This window comes from Aspergillus fischeri, genomic scaffold (genome assembly GCF_000149645.3).
Source record: "Aspergillus fischeri NRRL 181 1099437636263 genomic scaffold, whole genome shotgun sequence".
Taxonomy (NCBI): Eukaryota; Fungi; Ascomycota; class Eurotiomycetes; order Eurotiales; family Aspergillaceae; genus Aspergillus; species Aspergillus fischeri.
Window position 1 is genome coordinate 922,460 of NW_001509763.1, and position 21,619 is coordinate 944,078.

A 21,619-nucleotide genomic window follows, 5' to 3' on the forward strand; every position below is an offset into this window, starting at 1 on the left:
AGGAGGTTATCTAAGTTGCGTGGTTATTGATTTGCTTTGCTCTTATGTCGAGAGTGTAAATTATGGAGGTGGAAGTGATTAACATAGCCGCAGTTGCCAGAATAAGAACAGCCGTGATGAATCACTGAGATTCGTTCATCTAGTTTAGCTTTGGTTAAGGGTATAGTATCAGAGTATTTCCCCTCAATATGTAAGGGAAGCTTGCACAGGAACAATAGAGTTGTCCGAACTCATAGGACCTGAGTTGTCTCAATATAATATATCCTAGCCCCAAGTCCTCTTCTGCTAAGACAGCGGAGTAAACTCAAGCAAGTATACCTTCACCCAAATACATAGTGGGAGATTATTGACGACTGAAAGGGAGGTAAGTTCCTTTAATGCCAAAGAATACCTGTCTTGGGGAATAATACAGCAAAGAGTCTTTCCAGCAAAGTAAATGCAAATCGAACTCAGAATGTGCCTGCTATTGGTGCTCATGTTCGTTAAGAATCATCTCTCATCGACCTGCGCCATCTCTTTCGAAGCCCTATCTTTTCTTCTTGTTCTTCGGCGCAAATGACTTTGCCGCCAGTCCTTCCCATTTCTCGTCGCCAAGGTCCAATCCCCGAGTGTTGACCAACAAAACGAAGCGCTTGTCCTTATCCAGTTGCTTCAGATTCGTACCGAGCGTAGAGGCCAGAATAGGGGCAAGGTCATGAGCAGCGCAAACCCGAAAGTCCCCCGTATCGACCCGCTTCTTGTTGCGTCGTTCGAGCCGCACCTGCAGCTCTTGCTCGATGATTTGGGCCAGTGTCTTGCCATGGACAACGGTGTTCTTGATAGCGGTAGTTTCGTCGCCGTTGAAATATGGTGGCCCAATGTAGGAGGGATCGATCACGGTCTCAAGACGCTCGCGGGAGTCTGGTCGCTGGTTGAAGTGCTGCAGGTCATATAATAGGACGTGCAATCGGTATTACAGGGTGGGGAATGTGGTGCTGTTTTGGAGGTCGGCGAGGGAAGATGGAATTGTTGTGTTAGTATTCTGAGCAGCAGAGCTGTCTGGCGAGTGTGAGGTAGCCATGTTGATATGAGGAATTTTGTTTGTGAGGAGGGTTGAAGACGTTGTGTGTTGTAGTTGACGTAGACAGGGACCGATTTCTGTTCCATGGCACGCTTATGTCGCAATAGTGGTACTGCAAGGTTCATACATCCAACATCGGTTGTTCAACAACCCTCTGTCGTACACAAATCATGACGCAGACAACATCATAAGAAAAAGGTATATCATCACGTAGACCGCTGAAACATATGCATTCATTATGCCCCTTGGCCACAAACTAGCTGCGACGCCACTTCGATATGCGCAAACCGCTCCCCGATTAGATGTAACTTCTCAATCAGAATCTTCTTGGAGACCTGCTGCAAATTCCTGAAGGAGAAGATGACGTCCTTTAGAAACAAAATATCATCAATACGACTGGTCGTTTCCTCGAGAGTCACCTGCGGCCCATGCAGAACCACATCGGCGATCGTATTGATGATCTCCAGTAACTTGCTCAGAATCGACGATCCGTGGATCTGGATCGTGTTTTGCGAGATCTTGGTGAGGAACTGGCGTAGTTGGCAGGATAACCGGAGCGGCATTTCGAGCGACAGTGATGGACAGGAAGCATGGGACGACAGCAGGCAGTTTGACATGGCCATCTGCCAGAGGAGAGTCCGCATCCACTGGCGCGTCACGACCAGATCCGCCTGTTGCAGATCCGTTAGCATCGAGACCTCCAATTCCCATAGCTCGTCGTCGAGCTCCCGATGTTTTTGCTCGACCCATGCAACCGTCACCTGGCTCCGATCGCCGATCCAGAGGCTGATAAAGGTCGGCTCGAGCAGGAGGAATGTCTTGATCACCTGGACCCAACCATGGGAGATACTAGGATCGAGGCTGGGATCGTCCTCGGGGAACTGCGCGTATGGAGACAACGTCGCGGGAGAAAAGTGAAAGATGGACATGAACCGCTCATGGATGAAGCATAACCAATAAAGTCGCTGTCGCCGCGAGCGCTCGGTCAGGTCAAGGCTGGCCATGACGGCTTTGTCTTCAATCCGAAGCAGATGCACCATGCTGATTGCTTCTCGCAGGTAGAAGAATCCCAGGTCATACTGCCCCAGGCTCATGTAGCACATCTGGATGTACACGCTTGTGACAGCCCGAAGGATAGATGGTCGGAAACCCGGTAGCAACGGAGTCCGGAGCTGGATAGCTCGGCCGGCGAGCTCGTTGATCTGCTCCGACACATGAGACGTTGCTGCATTCGACTGTGTGAGGTCAATTGTGACACCAGTAAAGGCGTAGACAAAGGCCGCATGGTCTCTATCTGTTGCCATCTTGCCGATGGACTCGCGGATCTCCTTGTCCGTCATGATCGGATTGAAAGGATACACGTAGGCCATGTATTTCGGAATGAGACTATGCAGATACGACGTCGATAGTGCCACCGACTTCAAATCTGGGAGCGACGAGGGTGGGACTAGAACAGACGTCGAAATATGTTCACTCTTGAGTTCCCGCGTGAAGGGGATTTTGTATTCGGAAATCACGGTTCCTCGACGGAGAGCATTCTTTCGCGATCGCGCACGCTGATTGTCGCTATATGTGCAGAGCAAGTCCAGATGCTCACATTGCTGACACCGGTGTTGGCCATTGCAGCGGACTTTGCGCCGTCTACATGGATCGCAGGCTCGGGAAACCTGGGGTTTCTTCAACCGAGTGGTATCCATCTTCGCAACTAGACAAGCCTAATGACACGGGTCTTGTCTCACTGTCTCATGCTTATCAGTTATCCAAGCCCAGCGTCCACACAAAAGAAGACCAAGACGCCCAGTGGACCCTCCATCGAAGTTTCAGGGCGAAAGCGCCGAAAATAATGGCCATTAAATATTATTAATAAGGACGCTGACTACCCCACATGCTGGGGAACTGAGGCTATACTACTTTGGGTATATGCCTAGGCTATTATTTACAACGAAAACGAATTATTTTTAGTCAAAAGGTTTTGTGATTAACGCCAGTACTAATTCGGATAGGCATCTGCTCAATTGGGTATAGCCTCGACTTCAAATATCCTGCCCTCATACGGCTGCAACTCACACTCCTCGCTTACAGTCTTGCCAATGTTGCTAACTAACAGCTTCAAATCCCGGTTCTGGAGCTCCATGGGCTTTTGGAATGGCTGTGACTCTTCGGAAAAGTTCAATACGACCAGCATACACTGCTCTTTCGAGGTCTTGAGATAACTGAAGATTTTCTGGTTGCCCTCGTCCAAGAGCTCGAAAATGCCAAACACGAAGAGATCAGCGTACTCTTTCCGCAGCAGGACCATCTGCTTCCAGAATGACAGGACGGACGATGGGTTGCCTTGTTGTACTTGCACGTTGACCTCCTTGTGGTTGTCATGGGGACGCATCCACGGCTTTTTTGAGGACGGATGAGAGAACCCCGCATTGGCTGCTGCGCTCCACTGCATCGGAAGTCGGGCGTGGTCTCGAGCCAGGTGTTGTAGAGCCTTCATGGCCATCTTCATCTGTACAGGGTCATTATTCGTCATCTCGCGCACCATGTGGTAGTACTTGGTGCTGTCGATGTCCTTGTACTCCTCGATAGGCCATTCTTCCGGGGCGTTGACCATGCCGATTTCCTGGCCTTGATAGATGAACTGTGTGCCGGACAGTGTGCACTGGAACATGGCAAGCATCTTTGCAGATGTTTCGCGGAGTTCGGGCGTTCTGTCTGAGCCAAAGCGAGAGACAGAGCGGCCCTGGTCGTGATTCTCGATGAAAACCGTGGTCCAGCCATCGGTTCCCTTGAGGATGTCCTGCGTCCGCTTGATCGCTGCCTTGAGGTCGGGCAAGGTCCACCCGCGCGGTGTGGTTAGGAACTTGTACTCTTTGCCCAAACCGAGGTCTACGACGTCAAACGAGAAGACCATGTTGAGCTGCTTCTCGGCGGCCGATACATACCGCAGCACTCCCTCGAGGGTGTGTGTCTCTGGCAGCTCGCCGACAGTCATGGCGTCATACTTGGCCAGCACTTCGTTCATCTCACTCAGATACTCGTGAATGCGCGGGCCGTTGCAGAATAAGGAAAAGGCTACCTGGGTCTCTGACTTGGGGTTGACGATGGGGGCATCGGGATATGACGGATCCTTGCTGTACATGTTCACAGTATCGACCCTGAAGCCATCCACGCCTTTTTTGAGCCAGAATTCCATGGCTGAGGCGTAGACGGCCTGTCGTACTTCAGAATTCTCCCAGTTGAGATCAGGCTGTTCGACAAGGAATAAATGCAGATAGTACTCCTGTGTTTTCTCGTCCCATTCCCAAGCACTGCCTCCGAACACACTGCGCCAATTGTTGGGCGGTTTCCGATCGCCATTGGCGTCGTACTTGGCCGGTCTCCAAATATACCAGTCTCGCTTGGGGCTGTTCTTCGCGGACCGAGATTCGTTGAACCATTTGTGCTCGTGCGATGTATGGTTGACCACCAAGTCTAGGATGATGCGTAGTCCACGGCGGTGACAAGCATCGATCAAGGTCTCCATGTCCTCAACCGTTCCATAAGGAGCATACACCTTCTCGTAGTCGGAGACATCGTAGCCCATATCGTGTTGCGGACTGTCGTACATGGGACAGAGCCACACGACGTCTACCCCTAGGCTAGCGATATAGTCGAGTTGAGAGATGATACCGGGAATATCACCGATCCCGTCATTGTTCGAGTCTTTGAAACTGGCCGGATAGACCTGGTAGATGATGGCATTCTTCCACCATTTTTCATCGGGTGACATAGTTACAAGTCTTGATAAGGACTTTGTTCAAGACTGGAGTCCGTGTCTAATATGTGGAGATGTGGAGGTTGGTCGCGAAATATGCATAACATTGAGAGGTCCCGGAATATATAACTATGGAGTTATGTGATCGGCCATCTTGATCGACCATCTCGCCAGCTGTCAACCCATCCCAACCAGTCTGATTGATTCCATGTCGGACCGAGGGGATATCCCCATTGCTTTTCGTGCCAGCAAACATGTCGCCTTATCGTTCTATCCACCCCGCGAGTCAGCACACAGGGCAGGAAGCCTTCCTCATGATCAGGCGCGCATAGCATGATCTGAGACGTGTAACCCCTATCCCCACTTCTGCTCCCATTTACACGTTCTTATTGGTGCAATTGTAATATATGCCGAGTAATTGATTCGTCCAAGGCGAGGGTGCAGAGCGGCCCTACACTCTCTCATTGGATACGGGGACTACCCCTCACAGAACTAGCGCAAAGCCTAAGCAGGCTTTAGGCCATTACAGGTTAGAAGCTGCATTAGCGCCAAAATGCGAAACCAGAGTCGGGCCGACTTTCTACCAATCACACTCTCATTCCCCGTCTCCCGACCAATTTTCGTCCCGGTGTGAAAATTTGGCTGCAATACGAGACCATAAACGGGGGCGAATTTCAGGGGAACTCAAGAGCAAAGACTTGTCTAAACTGCCGCTTGGGTCTCCTCAGTCCTTGGACTCGTCTTATGGTGTGACTCCTTGTGGTCACCGGTCAGAAGACACCTCATTTCGGATTGATAAATCTGGGGATATCGAGGGTCCGCGACAATCCGGGGAAGCCCAGAAGTGACAAACTACTTACCCCACATCTCATCATCCCATTGCCATCATCCCATCCAGCTTGCTGCAAGGCTGCCACACGCCTTAAACCGTCAACTAAGCTCGGGACTTGTGTCAAGGGCCAATGACGGCCATCGGACCGGAATGGTCTGACTTTAAGGCTTACGAACGGGCCCAGCTTCTAGAAGAATTACTCTAAATTCGTTGCCCCCCTTCCCTTGGACTCTGCAATACGAACCAGGGCACTTGTCCTGTATAAAAGCCCGCACATCTCTGCGGCGAGGCGCCCTTCCCTTGTTTTCTGTCGACAGGCCTGGCCATTGCCTGGCAATTCCAACACACATTTCCGTTATTGTCTCATCATAAACCATGGAGATCGAGAAGTTGGCCGGAATCGAACATGTGGAGGAGGAAGCTGGCTCACGCAGGCCCCATCCCCAGCCTGCGAGCCACCGGGACCTCATTGCCAGCAGTGAGGCCCAGGCGGCCCTCGATAAGGAACACAGCATGACACTGTGGCAGGCACTGAAGATCTACCCCAAGGCCGTGGGTTGGTCAATTCTCCTTTCGTGTGCCATCATTATGGAGGGCTACGATGTCGTCCTGATCGGTTCTTTCTTCGCCTACCCCCAATTCAACCAGAAGTACGGCCATATCATGTCGGACGGAAACTACGGTCTCGCTGCCAAGTGGCAAGCGGCCTTGACCAACGCGATGAGCTGCGGTCAGATTATCGGCCTGTTCATCAACGGCATCGTCTCGGAACGCTTCGGGTACCGGCGGACCCTCATGGCTTGCTTGGCCGCGACGGTCGGCTTTGTTTTTATTTTGTTCTTTGCGCCAAACATACAGACCCTCGTTGCCGGCGAGCTGCTCATGGGTATCCCCCTCGGCGTGTACCAGACCCTCACCGTCACCTATGCATCGGAAGTATGTCCCGTCGCTATTCGAGGCTATCTCACCACCTACGTGAACCTGTGCTGGGTCCTAGGTCAACTGATTGCCTCCGGTGTCCTGAAGGGGCTAGAGGAGCGCACGGACGAGTGGGCCTACCGCATCCCGTTCGCCATCCAATGGGTCTGGCCCGTCCCCATCTTCATCGGCGTCTTCTTCGCCCCAGAGAGCCCCTGGTGGCTCATCCGCAGAGACCGCCGGGACGACGCCGTCAAAGCGCTCAACCGGCTGGCCATAACCGGACATCCGGACTTCAACGCCGAGGAGACTGCGTCGATGATTGTCTACACCAACGCGCTGGAGAAACAGGTCGAGACAGGCACATCCTACGTGGACTGCTTCCGAGGATGCGACCTGCGCCGCACCGAGATCTCCTGTCTCGTCTGGGCTGCGCAGAGTCTCTGCGGCGGCGGGCTCATGGGCTACTCGACCTTCTTCTATCGGCGTGCTGGCCTCGCCGTCTCCCAGTCCTTCACCATGTCGCTCGTCCAGTACGCCATCGGCGTGGTGGGGACCTTTCTCTCCTGGGTGTTGATGACCTACTTCGGTCGTCGCACGTTATATGTCGGCGGACTGGCTCTGCTGGCCATCGTGCTCTTCGTCATCGGCTTCATCTCCATTCCTCACTCCACCCCCGCCCTCTCCTGGGCCACCGGATCCATGCTCCTCGTCTACACCTTCATCTACGATTCAACCATCGGCCCGGTCTGCTTCTCTCTCGTCTCCGAAATCCCCTCTTCCAGACTCCGCACCAAGACTGTGGTGCTAGCTCGTAACCTGTACAACGTGATCAATCTGGTCTCGGGAATCATCATCCCGTACATGCTCAACGTGGATGCATGGAACTGGAGAGGCAAGTCGGGGTACTTCTGGGGCTCGCTCTGCACCTGCTGTTTGATCTGGGCGTTCTTCCGCATCCCCGAGCCCAAGGGTCGGTCCTATGCCGAGTTGGATATTCTGTTTGAGCGTAGAGTCCGCACCAGGGAGTTTGCAACTGCCGAGACGGGCTTGGTGGAGAGAAGAAGCGATCACAAGGTTGATCCGCTCGCTGTTAGCGTTTGAGTCGATTCGTTTGTACTCATATTTAGTGCATATGATGATGATTTGGAAATATGGATGGATATATTGTCTCACGTCTGGCTAGTGTATGTAGTCTACTCAATCTTCAATCCAACATTCATCGTCAACTTCAAGTTAAACCAACACCTTGAATGGCTTGATATCGTTGGGTAGCTGACGTAGACTTGTGTATATTAAGGAGTGACTCTGAATAGTAGTCTATGCATACACGAACTGTCTCATTTAAGTCAGGATATCGGCAATCAATAAACACATCTTTCAACATCTAGCGGGAATCAAGTATAGGGAAACCTATATCTCAGACAAACATAGAAGCAAGAATCTAGCTCAATCTAGAGTCATACTCGCCTCGAGCGCCTCCAAAGTTGCCGCTCTTATAGACACCTTACACTCATCACTCACGCCGCTGTCCTCTCAAGCCGCTTCCTAAACCCATCCTTCCAGAACCGCCATCTCTTCAACGAAAGGAACGCATCGCCAAAATACAATAAAGCGGGTTCCCAGCTCTTCGTATCCCCGATTGAACCCGAACATAGAACATGCTTGAAGAGCTCTTGCCCGTCCCAAAGGATATACTCCGCAGCCGCAATGATCTGCTGATCTCGCATCCCCATGAACGAGGCACTCCAGTGTGTCGGTTCCGCGATATTCTCAGATGCGTCGCGGAGTGTCCACATGGCAAAGTCGGGATTATGAGGTCGGATATGCGTCGATGCTTCATGCGCAAAGGATGCGTTCAGATTCGGCCACTGCTGTGGCACGTTCTCGCCGGGCTCTGGCATTAAGTTACTGAATCTAGGGTTGGTAGAGGGTGTCAACGAACCGTTGTACCAGTCCCGCAGTGATTCCTTGAAACGCCGGCCGCGCATGTACCATACGTTCTATAACGTGTCATGATCGCTGGAATGAAGGAATTCTTCATGCCAGCTTAATCTGGGACGAATGGTGGTAGCGTATCTGCTCCGCAAGCCGGAGTACAACTTCGCCGACGCTCCAGACTTCTGTTGACAAGGGCTCTTTCTCGGTAACAGCGCGAGAATCGAGTGAACGGCAGAGTCAAGGGACGTCTTTGTGTCGGGTTGAAGGTAGTCATTCAGGACCTGGAATACCTTTCTTGACTGTAATCTGTGGTCCCGACACATCTGTAGTCGAGCTCGTGGCCGTCGAATCGGCACACGGGTTTACTTCCTGTAGTTTCGGGCGCACCGGTGTCAATACTCTCCGTTGGCGGTTTTTCACTTTCCCAACCTTCGAGCTTGAGCTCGAGTTTTGACATGCCGAATCTGGGATGAGAGTATCTCGTCAAGTTTGGTTGAAGTGTAGCGAGCGTGGTGATAGCGCCAAACTGTCGTCTGAAATAGCCGCTTTGGACTCCCTGATCGATGTGACACTAGCCGCCGAGGCTGAGCTCGAGATCCTACTATTGGAGTTGATTGATCAATCGAGTGCAGTAAGCCCTGATCAGTAATTGACGCCCGAGTCAGCCTCATCGGTAAATCTAAGCTCAAGTCGACAACGTTTTCAACGATACGGTGAGACAGGCTCGCCGGAAGAACAACAAGAGGCGACCCAACAGATACAATGACCAGGAATGGCTTTTCGAAAAGGAAGCCTCTATGAGTAACCCACAATGGTGTACCCGTACAACATGCAGAACAGTAGAGACCAGGCTTGCATGATTGTCCATGGCAAGAATCGACGCGGAGCCTTCGTTTACTCGCACCGTCACTGATCGACATAGGAATGTGCAGGGTGCTATCTACCATCCAAAGGGTAGGAAAAACGACTTTGTGAGAGCGCAGAGATCTATAATTTTCGGATGTATGGGCCGCCTGTTTGACTGTTTGAACCTGGTATATGCGATTTATCTATAGTTCCCATAATTTGTTTTGTAAATTTTCAATTCTATCCACCTTCTACACTTTCCTCCATGGGACATCTTCCAGTACAAATAGAATACTATTCAGTCCAAGCTTTACTATACAGAAGAGATCGACATCAAGCCACTATGCTAGAAACAACCGACACGACCAACACCTTCTATCATCTAGCAAGAGGAAAGAGGCTCAGAGTACTGGCAAGCATCACTAGGACCCTCGCTGACCTCCTCAGGCTCATCACCGGAGTTGTTACCCTTGTACTCCACACAGATCTTCTTGACATCGGTGGCGCAGGTGCTGCTGTCGATGGAGGCCGTGTCACCCAGGTTGCTGTTGATACCGACCAGGGTCTTGCCGGAGTTCGCGACAACGTTCCTGATGGTCACGGTGCGAGCATGCTGCTCGTCGCAGTTGCCGCAGGAGCGGTAGAGCTTGCCAAAGTCGTAGACGGTGAAGCCGTCGATGTTGACCTGGCCGCCGGAGTTGTGCTGGATGACCTTGTCATCGGCACCTTGGGCACCGCCGCCGATGATGTTGTACGGGCCGCTGCCGCCCTTGAGGGAGAGGGCGTCTGTGTCGCGTTAGCATGGCCTGTAGTAAATTGCAAATGGCTTATGGTTACGGCTTACCCTCGCAAACGGCCTCCCACCAGACGTTCTCGATGGTGCAGGCTCCAAGACAGTAGACGCCCTCGATCTGGTCGGAACCGATAATGGCGTTCTTCAGGGTACCGCCCTCCTGGATGAGGAAGACGGCGTCATCCTGGCCTCCTTCGCCCTGGCCACTGCAGGAGACGCCACGGCCGTAGGTCTTGTAGCCACCGTCGTAGGTCTTGCCGGCGGCGACTTCGTAGGGCGCGTCAAAGGTCACGCTGCCTTTGGAGTCGGGGATGGGGAACTGGGCCAGGGCGCTGGTGGCTAGCAGGGAGAAGAGAAGGCTCTTTTGATACATGGTGATTTGTAAAAGGACAAGCAGTATAGTTCGCAGAACTGAGAGAAGAAAATCGATGCTACCAGAGCAGATGGAATGAGACTTGGTTGATGATGGGAGTTGCAGTCCGCTGGCCACGCGCTTTATATCTTTTTCCTACGACTCTCAAAGTATCTCCATCTCCAGGAGACCTACAGGCTCATCGGCGGACTGACTTGCTCTCCCCTTGGCAGGTTTCACTCGGAGTGTTGCCATGCCTGGGCCGGCGTGTTGAGAAATCAACGTGAAACTGGGCTCGTCGGTCACCGTCTACAATCGACAGGAGAATTGCCGATCCATGACTCGCAAGCTGACGTTTCTGGTGGAGTCTACCCGAGTGTGATACAGGTCCTACGTACTCACCCACCGGTATTTTCATCTCCGGTAGTTGATCGGCACGCCAAGATATAATGAAGCACCGGCCCATTTCCGCCACGACTCCGTCCCTTCTTGGCGGCTGGATTCAATTCGATCGACATGCTGACTGACCTTGTCTGTGGGAGAATCGAATCGATGTGATTGATGGAGTTTCTAAGTTCTCTTGCGGCATCATACCTGTTCTATGTTTTCTCCATCGGAAAGCGCCCTCTGAACGCCTGATCACTTGACCCATAGACCGATGACAATGCCGAGAGACTATAGGGGGCATCCTGTCAGACGAAGCATTTAGCGTCGAAATCGTGGCGCAGTGGAATGAGTAGAATGGCCTGACAGTCCGAGAACCGGGGTACTCGCGGAATAATTAGTGGATAGAAGCCGAATCATGCACAATCCGTACTGGGCCAAATGATGTGTCTCGACCGATGTGTCAGTTTCAGCTTTAATTGCAGTACACCCCGGATTAATTGACTCGTGATCAGTTTAATATAGTTATGGTATCCAGCGCATAGGAGTCCCGTGGTCCGTGGATAACTGATTGGAGGACAATATTAACCGCGTCGAGCCGATCACAGTTATTTGCCCAGACTGCGCGGCAAGTTGATAAAGCAGTGACTACGCAATCTTCTGCAGAGCCAAGATATGGGGAGACGATTCATCCAATGGTGTAACAGCCTTCTTCAAAAGCCGTGCTCGTACTCTAGAGGATACACCAAGACCAAGCTTCCTTGGCCGTCAACTGACGCTATCTACGACACACAAAAGTTAACACCCTCCTGTAGCACTGGGTTTCTCACACGCCTTCCCCGTGCAGTTAAACCCCCGAGTACCCTCGACATTACCACACAGATACTCATCCGCCATCGTCCCATTCGACAGCTGCAAATTCACATTTCGAATCTGGATATCCGTGCAGGGCTTGACGGCACTACACTGAAAGCTGGCCACCACGTCCGTCTTGGACGATCCCGTGACATCCTCAATGCGCAAATCCCGGATCTGAAACTTGGACGAGGTGCAGTTGCTCGGCGCGCGTGCAAACGTCGTGCACTGCGAGATGGTGAAGGGGGCCCCGCGCAGATTGTAGGCGTGGAGATTCGAGGCGGATATATCTGAGGCATCTGTTGTAATGGCAGACGTCAGAAGGGAGGCCCGAACATTCAAGAAAAGGGGAATGGGCAAAGGGTGATTACAGCCAAGGCCGCCGCCTCCGCCGTTGGGCGGGTAATTGACCTGCTCGCCTGTCCAGGTCTTGAAGTAGAGGCTGTGCAGTGTGCCGTAATACGTGATGTTCTCGGCTCGGACACGCTCGATGGTCTCGAAGACGTCCTTGTACTGGCCGATACTGCCAATGGCGATGCCAAGGCCCCGGTAGAAGACCGAGTTTGTGATGAGAATGTCGGTGGAATTGGCCTTGGTGCTGATGCTGTCGTCGCCGTTGACGACCGTCCAGTTATTGAAGGTAATGTGCGAACTGTAGATGGTGTCGGCCCCGTCGGTATTGTCTTTCCAGTTAGCCTGAACGTCATTTACTTCATCATGTTACTTACGAGCCGAGTTGCCGTTGGTGGTTGTGCTGTTCACATAGATTGAGTCGAAGAGGATATGATCCGAGTGAATCACAGATAAAGTCCTGACTCTTAGCTAATGACTACCTGCAGCGGATGGCTACTTACCACATCTGACTTTGCAGGAATCTCAAGCCCTGAAAGACCGAGTTTGATGCTCGCGCGACGGTGAGGGCGTGCGGCCTGCGAGGATAGTTCGACACACTCTTGACATAGTCATACCACACCTGTCCGTTGCCGTTCAATGTGCCGTATCCGTGGCCGTTGAAGCGGATATTCTTGCCTCCTATCACCCATGCAGTGGACTGATTCTGATAGCCCACGTCCAGGGAGTGTGAGAGCCAGTACGAGATGTTGGTTCCCCACTGCATCTGTCAGTTGGCTACAGGAATAAAGACAAGGGTTTCTACCAAAAGTGTGCCATAAAGGTCAATGTCACAATTGTGCAGTCCGCTCGTGTTCATCACGCTGTTGACATGGTATGTGGTATTCTGGAAGACGATCCTGCCCCCTTTTCCACATTTATGAAAGGCTTTGAGGATAGCAGGCGTATCATCAATTGATTCGGAACCTCCTGCCTTGACAATACATGTTCGGCGATGAGACTGTCCGGTAGTGGCATCTGCAATGACCGCTAACGGCAGAAGGACCCAGGGAAGGATATTTGCAAGATACATGGTGGCTAACTACAATGGGTTGACATGACCGATGAGCATACAATGCGTGACTCCCACCAAATATAACAACTGCATATCGCTCATTATTATCCCGAGTCCGAACCTTGATTGTTGCTGAGCGTCCTATACACCGAGAATGTGCGGAGAGATCGACATTCTGCGCGGGGCCAAGCCATCCCCCGCTTTTTATATTGATCTATACGATCGACGGAGAAATTCGACCAGATTCTTGGTCGTGATGCACTGCGATTGGAATAGAATAGGACGAGCAACGGAGAAACTTAATAGGACGCAGGTACTGCGGATACCCTTTCTTTAACATACGCAGGAAACTAGGAATAATATGCAAGAATCAATTGATCGTCTATGAGGTATCATCTCTATCTATATCTATACTCTATACATCGAAAATAGACTGCTTGTACACCGAAGGATCAATGTACGGAGTTCCTCCACGCCTGGTGAAGCCCCAGCGGATCTGGTTAGCCATGGAGATTTCCACGCCGAGGTGCTGAGCAAACGTCCAGGCCAGACCGGGATCCTTCTGGAATCCACGCCCAACAAGCGCAACGTCGATATCCTGCTCCTCGAGAATCTGATTCGCCTGCTTGCCGTTGGTGATGGCACCCACGGCGGCAACCAGCAACTTGTCGCCGACGGCCTTCTTCACGGCCACGGCAAAAGGCACCTGGAAGGCTGGGCCGGACTTGATCTTCTGCTGCGCGAGAACACCACCGCTGCTGATATCAATCAGGTCAACGGCGCCCTGCTTGACCAGCTCCTGCGCGAACCGCACGGTATCCTCCGACTTCCAGCTCTGCTCCGGCAGGGTCTCCTCGCACCAGTCCGAGGCGGAAATGCGCAGGAAAACGGGTACATTGGGGCCGACGGCCTCACGGGTCAACTGCGCAATCTCCAGAGACAGCCGGATGCGGTTCTCGAACGACCCGCCGTACTGATCCGTGCGGTTGTTAGCGGCCGGCGAGAGGAATGACGAAAGCAGGTATCCATGCGCATTGTGAATCTCGACAAAGTCCGCACCGGCGGCGATGGCGCGCTTCGCGGCCGCCACCCAGTCCTTCTTGAACTGCTCGATCTCGTCCAGCGTCATGGCCTTGGGCTTGGCGAAGGGCTCCGCAAAGGGGATATCGCTGGGCCCCTTGACGCGGTCCGGCCATCCGCCGACCTTTTCAGTTGCGATAGCAGAAAACGATATCCAGGGAGCAACGGTGGTGGCTTTCCGGCCGGCGTGGGCGAGCTGCACACCGATCTTCTGGCCCTGGCTGTGCACGAAGTCGATGACCCGGCGCATGGGGGCGATCTGGGAGTCCTTCCACAGACCGACATCCTGGGGGGTGATGCGGCCTTCGGGCTGGACGGCGGTCGCCTCAATGATCATCAGGCCGGGTCCGCGTTGCGCGATCCCACCCAGATGGGCGATGTGGTAGTCGGTCATGTGGCCATCCTGAGCGGAGTATTGGCAGAGGGGTGCCAGCTGAAGGGAATTAGCTTTCATCGATATGAACAAGGGCAAAAGGACTTACACCAAGGCGGTTCTGGAAGGTGACGCCACGGATGGTCAAGGGCGTGAAGAGCTTGGGGATCTTCTGGCCATTGGTCTGGGGGTTAGCTGCCGTACCGGCAGGAGGATTCTGGGCCGGAGTGAAGTAGGGGATGCCCTCGGCAGGAGGAACGTCGATATCAGCGACAGTCATTTTGTTGTAGGAGATTGTGGATGGTATTGATGGTTGGTAAGAAACTCTTATGTGCAGGATCTCTATTTATATGCATGTCACACTAGGCACAGAAATCAATAGAACGTACGATTTCCAAGGACAGCTCCACTTCTTCAGGCTTGATTTACAATCTTGCCGAATAGTGGAGACTTTCGTCAGGGGAACGGCGCTGGAAACTGGGTGCCGAATGGTCCAAAGTCGAGGCATATCGCGGCGATCGCTCGGCGACATGATGTCTGTCCTTGGGTGGAAACGTGGCAATGGTATCGGCCACCCAGGTACCGGACAGCTTTTATCAGAATTGCCTAAAAAGGCAATATTAAGCATTCAACCAGTGTAATCCTTGCCTCTGCCGAAGAAAAATCGAAAATTGGATGTACCACAGTGGAGCATCCAGATTGATGCCTTAATAAGCAGGCGGAGACACGGAGGAAAATCGGTCCAAGAAAGTCTCCGAGGATGACTAACCGAAGCATTGCCAGTTGGCCACATTAGACAGGATACTCATTCTCCATGAAAGACGGCGATCTCTACGCCAACGGCAGAACAAATACTTAAATATAAAGTCGATGTGATCTTGTGGAAGTGATATCAGTCCCGTATATTCTTTGTGCCATGGCAAGAGCCTGTGACTTGAGTGTCTTCGGGAAAAATGAGCATATATTCTAAATTGCTCTTCACAAGTCTAATAATGCAAAAAAAAGTATCCAAGTCTATAGTCCCAGATGTATATGTGTAGATGCAAGATCACTGTAATGTAACAGTCTTGCCCTTTGGCCCTCCGCACTCATACACCGCCAGCAGTGTATGATGATCCAGAGCCAAAACACCCGGCCAGTGACTCCTATGGGGACAAATCACCGTCGGCTGGGTCCAAGAGATACGTCCGTCTTGCGGCGGCCCCGCAAAGACCATCTTGATGCACGCGTTGTTCGTCCACTGCACATCCCTCTCGTCCTCGTCCGTCATAAAAATCACCGCCAATGAGCCGTCTGCGAATGATGCAATCTGCGGCGCTCCCGCATTGTGGCCCCGGGGCGGCACATACACTTCATGCCGCCATCCCCAGGTCCGGCCGTCATCATACGAGAGCAAAGCCTCGAGATTGAATGTGCCGTACCGCGTCGTCTCGAAGACCATCACCAGTGCCTCGCGCCCATTGTCGACAGTCGACGCGATTCCAGTCATGCCATCGCGGATCCGATCGTTGATTCCCTCGAGACACTCCGGCGGTGACCACGACGACCCTTGATCGAACGACCGCACCAGCATCGTGCACTGATTATCATGGGCGTATTCCTGCGAATAGAACAGCTGAACCTCCCCTTGACGGCCGAGCCGCATAAACGGCTCCCAGATTCCATTTGGAGGGGACTTTTCAACGGCCTGTGCAGCATACTGCCAACTGCGACCGCCGTCTGTGGACCGGCACACGGTTATACGGAAGTGTGTAGGCCCGTTGGGACCGAGATCGTGGTTGCGAAACGCCCCGAGGACGATAGAAGGTGCAACCTCAAGGAGGAATAGATTATCGCAATCGCCCTGACTGCGTGTCACCTCGCCAAAGTCGTGGAATGTGCGACCGCCATCGGTACTTTTCGCGACCGTAAGGATGCGAGTCTGGCCGGCGAAGCGGGTGAAGGCGGAGAGAATGGAGCCATCGGACAGTTTGGCGAGGCGGGGATATGTACCGGAGGGATCCGATGAGAGAAGGCGTTCATCGTTATTGATCAATCGGTTTCCTGGAAGACGGGCGTCGTTCTGGGGCTGGAATGGGTGTGGGCCGCGCTGGTCGTCCAAACCAAATGTTTTGAGGATTTTCTGGCCAAGGTGTCCGGGCATACTGTGTAACTGGCTCACTGTTCCAAAATCTATGCAGTTAGTACAATGCAAATGCAGCAAGGATACCCTGGAGGCGCTCAGGTTCTTAAGTGGTACGAGGGTAAGGGAGCTAAGCCTCAGGCAACGTTGACTGTTGTGGAAATGCCGGGATGCCTCAGGCTCATGACGTCAGATGACATGACCGCGGGCGAATGATTGGTTGTCATGTGCGCGGAATAACAATGTTCCCCGCCGGCCGACACAGAAATGTAGCTGCCTGAGGCCCACTATGGACTTGGCGCATTTCCACGAATTTGATTGGAGAAACGAGTCAAGCTTATTGAGAATGCGGGGTAAGCTGATCATGAACTGTCAAGGGTCAAAGCTGCCTGACAGTAGCAGGATGGCAGACCCTGGATAGACACCTTCTTGGTATCGATTCAACCTGAAATTCTGTAACTAAGCCCTCTTTCCAGCAAGTAGAATTCGCGCTTTCGAGCTTCAATGAGCGAGGACCGGTGTGTCATGTGCCCGGATCTGGACTTGGTCGACCAACTTTAAAGCTGGAGGCGAATCCGGTCTTGTCGTACAAAGAGGGGGAGCTGCGTGTCTGTGCTTGGGTACGTCTTGTAGCTGATCTCATGACCTGGTAACATTTATGTCGGTTCCATTTGCGTGCTGGAACATTTACATCTCGTAGAAGCGTAGGATCTTGTATCTGTCGACACGATTGTCATTCCTATAGGATCACATCGTAAGGGAAGGTAGATAGGATGTCGCTGCAGACGTTGCTTGTTCCTTCGGTACAGAGGATTATTCGTATCAGTCCGCCGCCTCATGTTCTATCTGAGTCTTATACGACTACTCGAACAGATCACTTTGTTACTCTCCCAGACGAGCTCCTTTTATTGATATTTTCCCTTCTTGAAGCAGAGCAGACTCCTCATGAGATCAAACTCGCACAATGGAGTCCTTTAGCCAGGGTCTGCCGACGGTGGCGCGATGTGGCAGAAACCCTCCTCTACCGGACGCTCCTGTTGAAAGACCGCAATCCTCGGATTGTTAAATGGTGGGCGACTGATAAACAGAGACTGTCGAAGCTGCTGTCGACGTTGCAAAAGAGACCCCATCTTTGCTATTATACCCGATCTTTGCAGGTCACCGTCGACGATGATGCGTACTCCGACGATATCCTTCACATCATGGATCTTCTGCCTTGCGTTCGGCAAGTAACCATGCAGTTGGACCTTGTTAAAAGTTCATACCTCCCTCTTCCACAAAGCGTCGAAAGGATGAAGCTCGAAGAACTCGAGTTCGTCGGATACGGCGCTGCTCCTTCCTTGAACCTGCTGTTCACCATCATGAGTCAGATGCCAACCTTGAGGAGATTGTTCACCTACCGTTGGGGTTGGTGCCGGGATGGCAGTATATATACGAGCTTTGCACACGACGACAGTGCTTCTATAACAACAGAAGAACTATCACAACTTCTTCCAGTTAACAAGCAAGGAAAATCCCCAGTGACAAGCCTGGAACTGCATGATCCCAAGACATCGATTGAAGTAACGGAATGTTTCCTTCGATGGCCCGCTCGACTGCAGGAGATCAGTCTCTTGTCACTCTGCTACGGACCATACGAGAGTCACTATGACGCCCGTAGCATCCAGCGACTGCTTTCGATTCACAAGGACTGGCTGCAAAAGATCACCCTTGGCCCTATTCCGCCCCAAGGGGAGGATATTCCCGACCTTTCTGACTTTCCTCGGCTTACCGATATACATGTAACTCTCTACAATTCTTCGTCCAATGAGCGTGAGACGCCGTATGTCATCTACAAGAAGCTTGCAGCACCCAATCTCCGACAACTCGAAATCGATCTCGGTAATGAACGTCAGCCGCATGACCAATGGGTTGCCGAGTTCCTTGCTCTTGTGCGACTTGGACGGAAGGGATGTCCTCCGCAAACATATCTCCAATGGGTGGATGTCAAGTTCTGCCGATGGGGTGACTTGGCCTTGGGGCTCGCGCGGAGGAGCAGTATCAACTGCGAGAGTGTGCGATATCACATCGACGCCCTGTGACCACGAAGAATATCCTTCCCAGTGTCTTTATAAACCTGCAGAAGTTTTTACACCAATGAAGAAGTCGAACAAGGCAGATCGGATATTTACCGGATATTGCACCCTATCAGCTGCGCCTCAGAGCCTCAGGGCAAGGATCCTCACGGAGATGCCAAGCAGCGATATAATTTCGATGCAGGTCACTTAGAAGTGGACTGGACTCGAGACGTTCTCCCCGGATATCGTGAAGTTTCAGAAGAATTCCGTGCCGATCTTTGCGGGATATGTCTTGCATAACGGGCAACATAAGAGACCTCATTTGGCTCCATGTCCGCTCCCTGTAGATGTTGGATGGTACACCAACACAATGTCCTTCATGTACCATGTCGATCACTCTACCAGTCTGGCATAAAAGGCACGAGAAATCATCCCTCACCAGCTCCATGTTCAGCAAGCTCACAATAGAGGAGTCTGAAGAAGGCATATCCTTTGAACAATGAAGGCTTTCACCATCCTTACAGCGTCGGTCCTGACGACCTGCGTCGCGGGACACGGATATCTCTATATCCCCAATAGCCGCACCAGACTAGGAAACGAGGTATGCCACCACTCCACCTTGTCCCTACCCCAGCTAACAAGCCAGGCCGGTGTGGACTCCTGTCCCGAATGCGCCATTCTCGAACCCGTCTCGTCCTGGCCTAACCTCGACTCCGCCCCCGTCAGTCGCAGCGGACCCTGCGGCTACAACGCCCGCGACAGCATCGACTACAACCAGCCGACCAGCAACTGGGGCACCAAACCAGTCGCCTCCTACACCGCCGGCCAAGAGATCGAAGTGCAGTGGTGCGTCGACCACAACGGCGACCACGGCGGCATGTTCAGCTATCGCATCTGCCAGGACCAGAGCATTGTCGACAAACTGCTGGACGCGTCGTACCTGCCGACTCAGGCGGAGAAGCAAGCCGCGGAGGACTGCTTCGAAGCCGGCCTCTTGCCTTGCACGGATGTCAATGGGCAGGAGTGTGGGTACAGTGCGGACTGTGTGGAGGGTCAGGCCTGCTGGCGCAATGACTGGTTTACCTGCAATGGGTTCCAGGCGTCCGAGAGGCCAAAATGTCAGGGGGTGGATAATGCGCCGTTAAACTCGTGCTATACCTCCATTGCGGGTGGGTATACCGTGACCAAGAAAGTGAAGATTCCGGACTATGTGTCCAATCATACTTTGTTGTCGTTCAAGTGGAATTCGTTCCAGACGGGCCAGATCTATCTCTCTTGTGCGGATATTTCTATTTCTTAAATATCCAGTTGTGGATAGACATCAACCGCTCATGGGGATTTATTCGTACATAGTTCATTTCCTGCACGCCTGTTGAATACCTTACGTACGCAGTTTTATCCCTGTATTTTTGGGATCCCAGGTGTGCCAATTTTGGACATTAGGGAATCAAATGCAAGAACTGGTGCCAGCACAGGTCCTAAAAAGTCTGATCGTACGACGATGGGCTGGCTTGACTGAAGCTGCTTCTACGCGAAAATGACAAGAATATCAGGTGTAAGAGAAGGAGGTTCGATAGTAGGGATCTCTCAAGACAGAAACTTGGCTCATATGAGTGATGTTGAAACGAGCGAAAACTCGCCTCGTGTCACTTTTGCGTTACTGGCAAAATAGGTGATAGACAGCTGCCTACACATAAATAGACCCAACTCTCACCAGACCCCAATTGTGATCCACACCAGACTCAATGTCGGGTATAGGCCCCATGGGAACGATACCTTTTGGATTGATGTCGGCCTGGTTCTTAGGATCTGTGCAAGTCAGCTGATGAAGAATAATGTAACTCCTCAAACTGTACGTACAGCTTTCCTTGATATGCTTGAAATTAGTCGATTCCCTGAATCCTTCCACGTTATAGTACAGATGCTTCAACCAGTTGTTGATGGTCGGATAATTATGCCGGATCGTCCCCAAATTGCACTTGCAGTGCTGGACGTAGATGGGATCAAACCGGATGATGGTCGTGTACGCTCTCAAATCGACCTCGCTGATATGCTTACCTAGAATGAACGGACCACCATTGTCGTGGATGAGTTGCTCGAGTCGATTGAGCGCTCGAAAGACTGCTGGAACCGCCTTGTCGTAGTCTGCTTGAGTGGCCGCGCCTCCGGCCTTGTAAACGCCAGCGTTGAGATCTGGTTGCATCCAGGCGGTGATCTCGTCAATTTGCGATCGCAGGGCTTCGGGGTATAGATGTACCCTTTTGTGAACTACCGGCAGAATGGGGTCGAATGCATTGGGTAGCCATCGGAGCATCTCGGCGGAGTCGTTGCTCACGATTGTTTCCGTCTCCTTGTCCCAGAGTACAGGGACGGAGTAGGGTCCTTTGTAGTCCTTATCGGCTCTGAGGTAGATCTCGCGCAGAAATTCGCTACCATAGAGATGGTCGACTGTTGCTCCGGGATATTCATCGTTGGTCTTTGGGAATCGTAATCCCTCCCCCTTGATGTTGGGGTATGGCCTGACCACGGATAGAGAGATAATGTCGGTCAAGACACTGACATGACGCACTAGGTTGGCCCGGTGAGCAAAGGGGCAGAAGAGACCTGTCGCCTCATTAGTCAAACTTCTTGATTGAAATGGGCGGCAGACCAATGTAGAGATGGTAGCGTCCTGCGACGGGAGGAAAAGGGCCTTTGTTAGAGATAACCCCGTGCCAACCATCATTGGTTCCTGGTTTATGGGCCATCTTACTGACTATCAACTACTTGATACTTTCTTGTGTGTTGTTCTGAAGATTGAAAGTCCAGGAAAGCGAAAGGGACAGATTGTCCAGCACTGAGGTAACACAACCA

The 21,619-nt window shown here is 52.2% G+C and overlaps 11 protein-coding genes across 11 annotated transcripts; 3 read left to right on the forward strand and 8 right to left on the reverse strand.

The window, feature by feature from the left end:
• Positions 1 to 526: 526 nt before the first annotated feature.
• NFIA_027650 (Zn(II)2Cys6 transcription factor) lies at positions 527 to 2,757 on the reverse strand (the record flags this gene model as incomplete). The annotated part of the gene is made up of 2 exons (XM_001261587.1): positions 527 to 919; positions 1,318 to 2,757. The coding sequence occupies 2 exons, from the start codon at positions 2,755 to 2,757 to the stop codon at positions 527 to 529; spliced, it is 1,833 nt and encodes a 610-aa protein (XP_001261588.1).
• Positions 2,758 to 3,071: 314 nt separating this feature from the next.
• Positions 3,072 to 4,823, reverse strand: NFIA_027660 (glycoside hydrolase family 13 protein; the record flags this gene model as incomplete). The annotated part of the gene is made up of 1 exon (XM_001261588.1): positions 3,072 to 4,823. One exon carries the CDS (start codon positions 4,821 to 4,823, stop codon positions 3,072 to 3,074), a length of 1,752 nt encoding a protein of 583 aa, XP_001261589.1.
• Positions 4,824 to 6,015: 1,192 nt separating this feature from the next.
• Positions 6,016 to 7,662, forward strand: NFIA_027670 (MFS maltose permease MalP; the record flags this gene model as incomplete). Its single annotated transcript, XM_001261589.1, has 1 exon — positions 6,016 to 7,662. One exon carries the CDS (start codon positions 6,016 to 6,018, stop codon positions 7,660 to 7,662), a length of 1,647 nt encoding a protein of 548 aa, XP_001261590.1.
• Positions 7,663 to 8,078: 416 nt separating this feature from the next.
• NFIA_027680 (DUF3632 domain-containing protein) lies at positions 8,079 to 8,549 on the reverse strand (the record flags this gene model as incomplete). Its single annotated transcript, XM_001261590.1, has 2 exons — positions 8,079 to 8,455; positions 8,504 to 8,549. 2 exons carry the CDS (start codon positions 8,547 to 8,549, stop codon positions 8,079 to 8,081), a joined length of 423 nt encoding a protein of 140 aa, XP_001261591.1.
• A 1,178-nt stretch (positions 8,550 to 9,727) lies between these two features.
• Positions 9,728 to 10,511, reverse strand: NFIA_027690 (pectate lyase; the record flags this gene model as incomplete). The annotated part of the gene is made up of 2 exons (XM_001261591.1): positions 9,728 to 10,131; positions 10,190 to 10,511. The coding sequence occupies 2 exons, from the start codon at positions 10,509 to 10,511 to the stop codon at positions 9,728 to 9,730; spliced, it is 726 nt and encodes a 241-aa protein (XP_001261592.1).
• A 1,161-nt stretch (positions 10,512 to 11,672) lies between these two features.
• NFIA_027700 (putative exo-polygalacturonase) lies at positions 11,673 to 13,152 on the reverse strand (the record flags this gene model as incomplete). The annotated part of the gene is made up of 4 exons (XM_001261592.1): positions 11,673 to 12,381; positions 12,454 to 12,540; positions 12,584 to 12,840; positions 12,886 to 13,152. 4 exons carry the CDS (start codon positions 13,150 to 13,152, stop codon positions 11,673 to 11,675), a joined length of 1,320 nt encoding a protein of 439 aa, XP_001261593.1.
• Positions 13,153 to 13,549: 397 nt separating this feature from the next.
• NFIA_027710 (NADH:flavin oxidoreductase/NADH oxidase) lies at positions 13,550 to 14,867 on the reverse strand (the record flags this gene model as incomplete). The annotated part of the gene is made up of 2 exons (XM_001261593.1): positions 13,550 to 14,647; positions 14,697 to 14,867. 2 exons carry the CDS (start codon positions 14,865 to 14,867, stop codon positions 13,550 to 13,552), a joined length of 1,269 nt encoding a protein of 422 aa, XP_001261594.1.
• A 768-nt stretch (positions 14,868 to 15,635) lies between these two features.
• NFIA_027720 (sialidase family protein) lies at positions 15,636 to 16,730 on the reverse strand (the record flags this gene model as incomplete). The annotated part of the gene is made up of 1 exon (XM_001261594.1): positions 15,636 to 16,730. The coding sequence occupies one exon, from the start codon at positions 16,728 to 16,730 to the stop codon at positions 15,636 to 15,638; it is 1,095 nt and encodes a 364-aa protein (XP_001261595.1).
• Positions 16,731 to 17,482: 752 nt separating this feature from the next.
• NFIA_027730 (F-box domain protein) lies at positions 17,483 to 18,790 on the forward strand (the record flags this gene model as incomplete). The annotated part of the gene is made up of 1 exon (XM_001261595.1): positions 17,483 to 18,790. The coding sequence occupies one exon, from the start codon at positions 17,483 to 17,485 to the stop codon at positions 18,788 to 18,790; it is 1,308 nt and encodes a 435-aa protein (XP_001261596.1).
• A 475-nt stretch (positions 18,791 to 19,265) lies between these two features.
• NFIA_027740 (uncharacterized protein) lies at positions 19,266 to 20,066 on the forward strand (the record flags this gene model as incomplete). Its single annotated transcript, XM_001261596.1, has 1 exon — positions 19,266 to 20,066. One exon carries the CDS (start codon positions 19,266 to 19,268, stop codon positions 20,064 to 20,066), a length of 801 nt encoding a protein of 266 aa, XP_001261597.1.
• A 387-nt stretch (positions 20,067 to 20,453) lies between these two features.
• NFIA_027750 (putative cell wall organization protein/glutathione transferase (Gto3)) lies at positions 20,454 to 21,488 on the reverse strand (the record flags this gene model as incomplete). Its single annotated transcript, XM_001261597.1, has 2 exons — positions 20,454 to 20,575; positions 20,627 to 21,488. The coding sequence occupies 2 exons, from the start codon at positions 21,486 to 21,488 to the stop codon at positions 20,454 to 20,456; spliced, it is 984 nt and encodes a 327-aa protein (XP_001261598.1).
• Between the last annotated feature and the right edge of the window lie 131 nt (positions 21,489 to 21,619).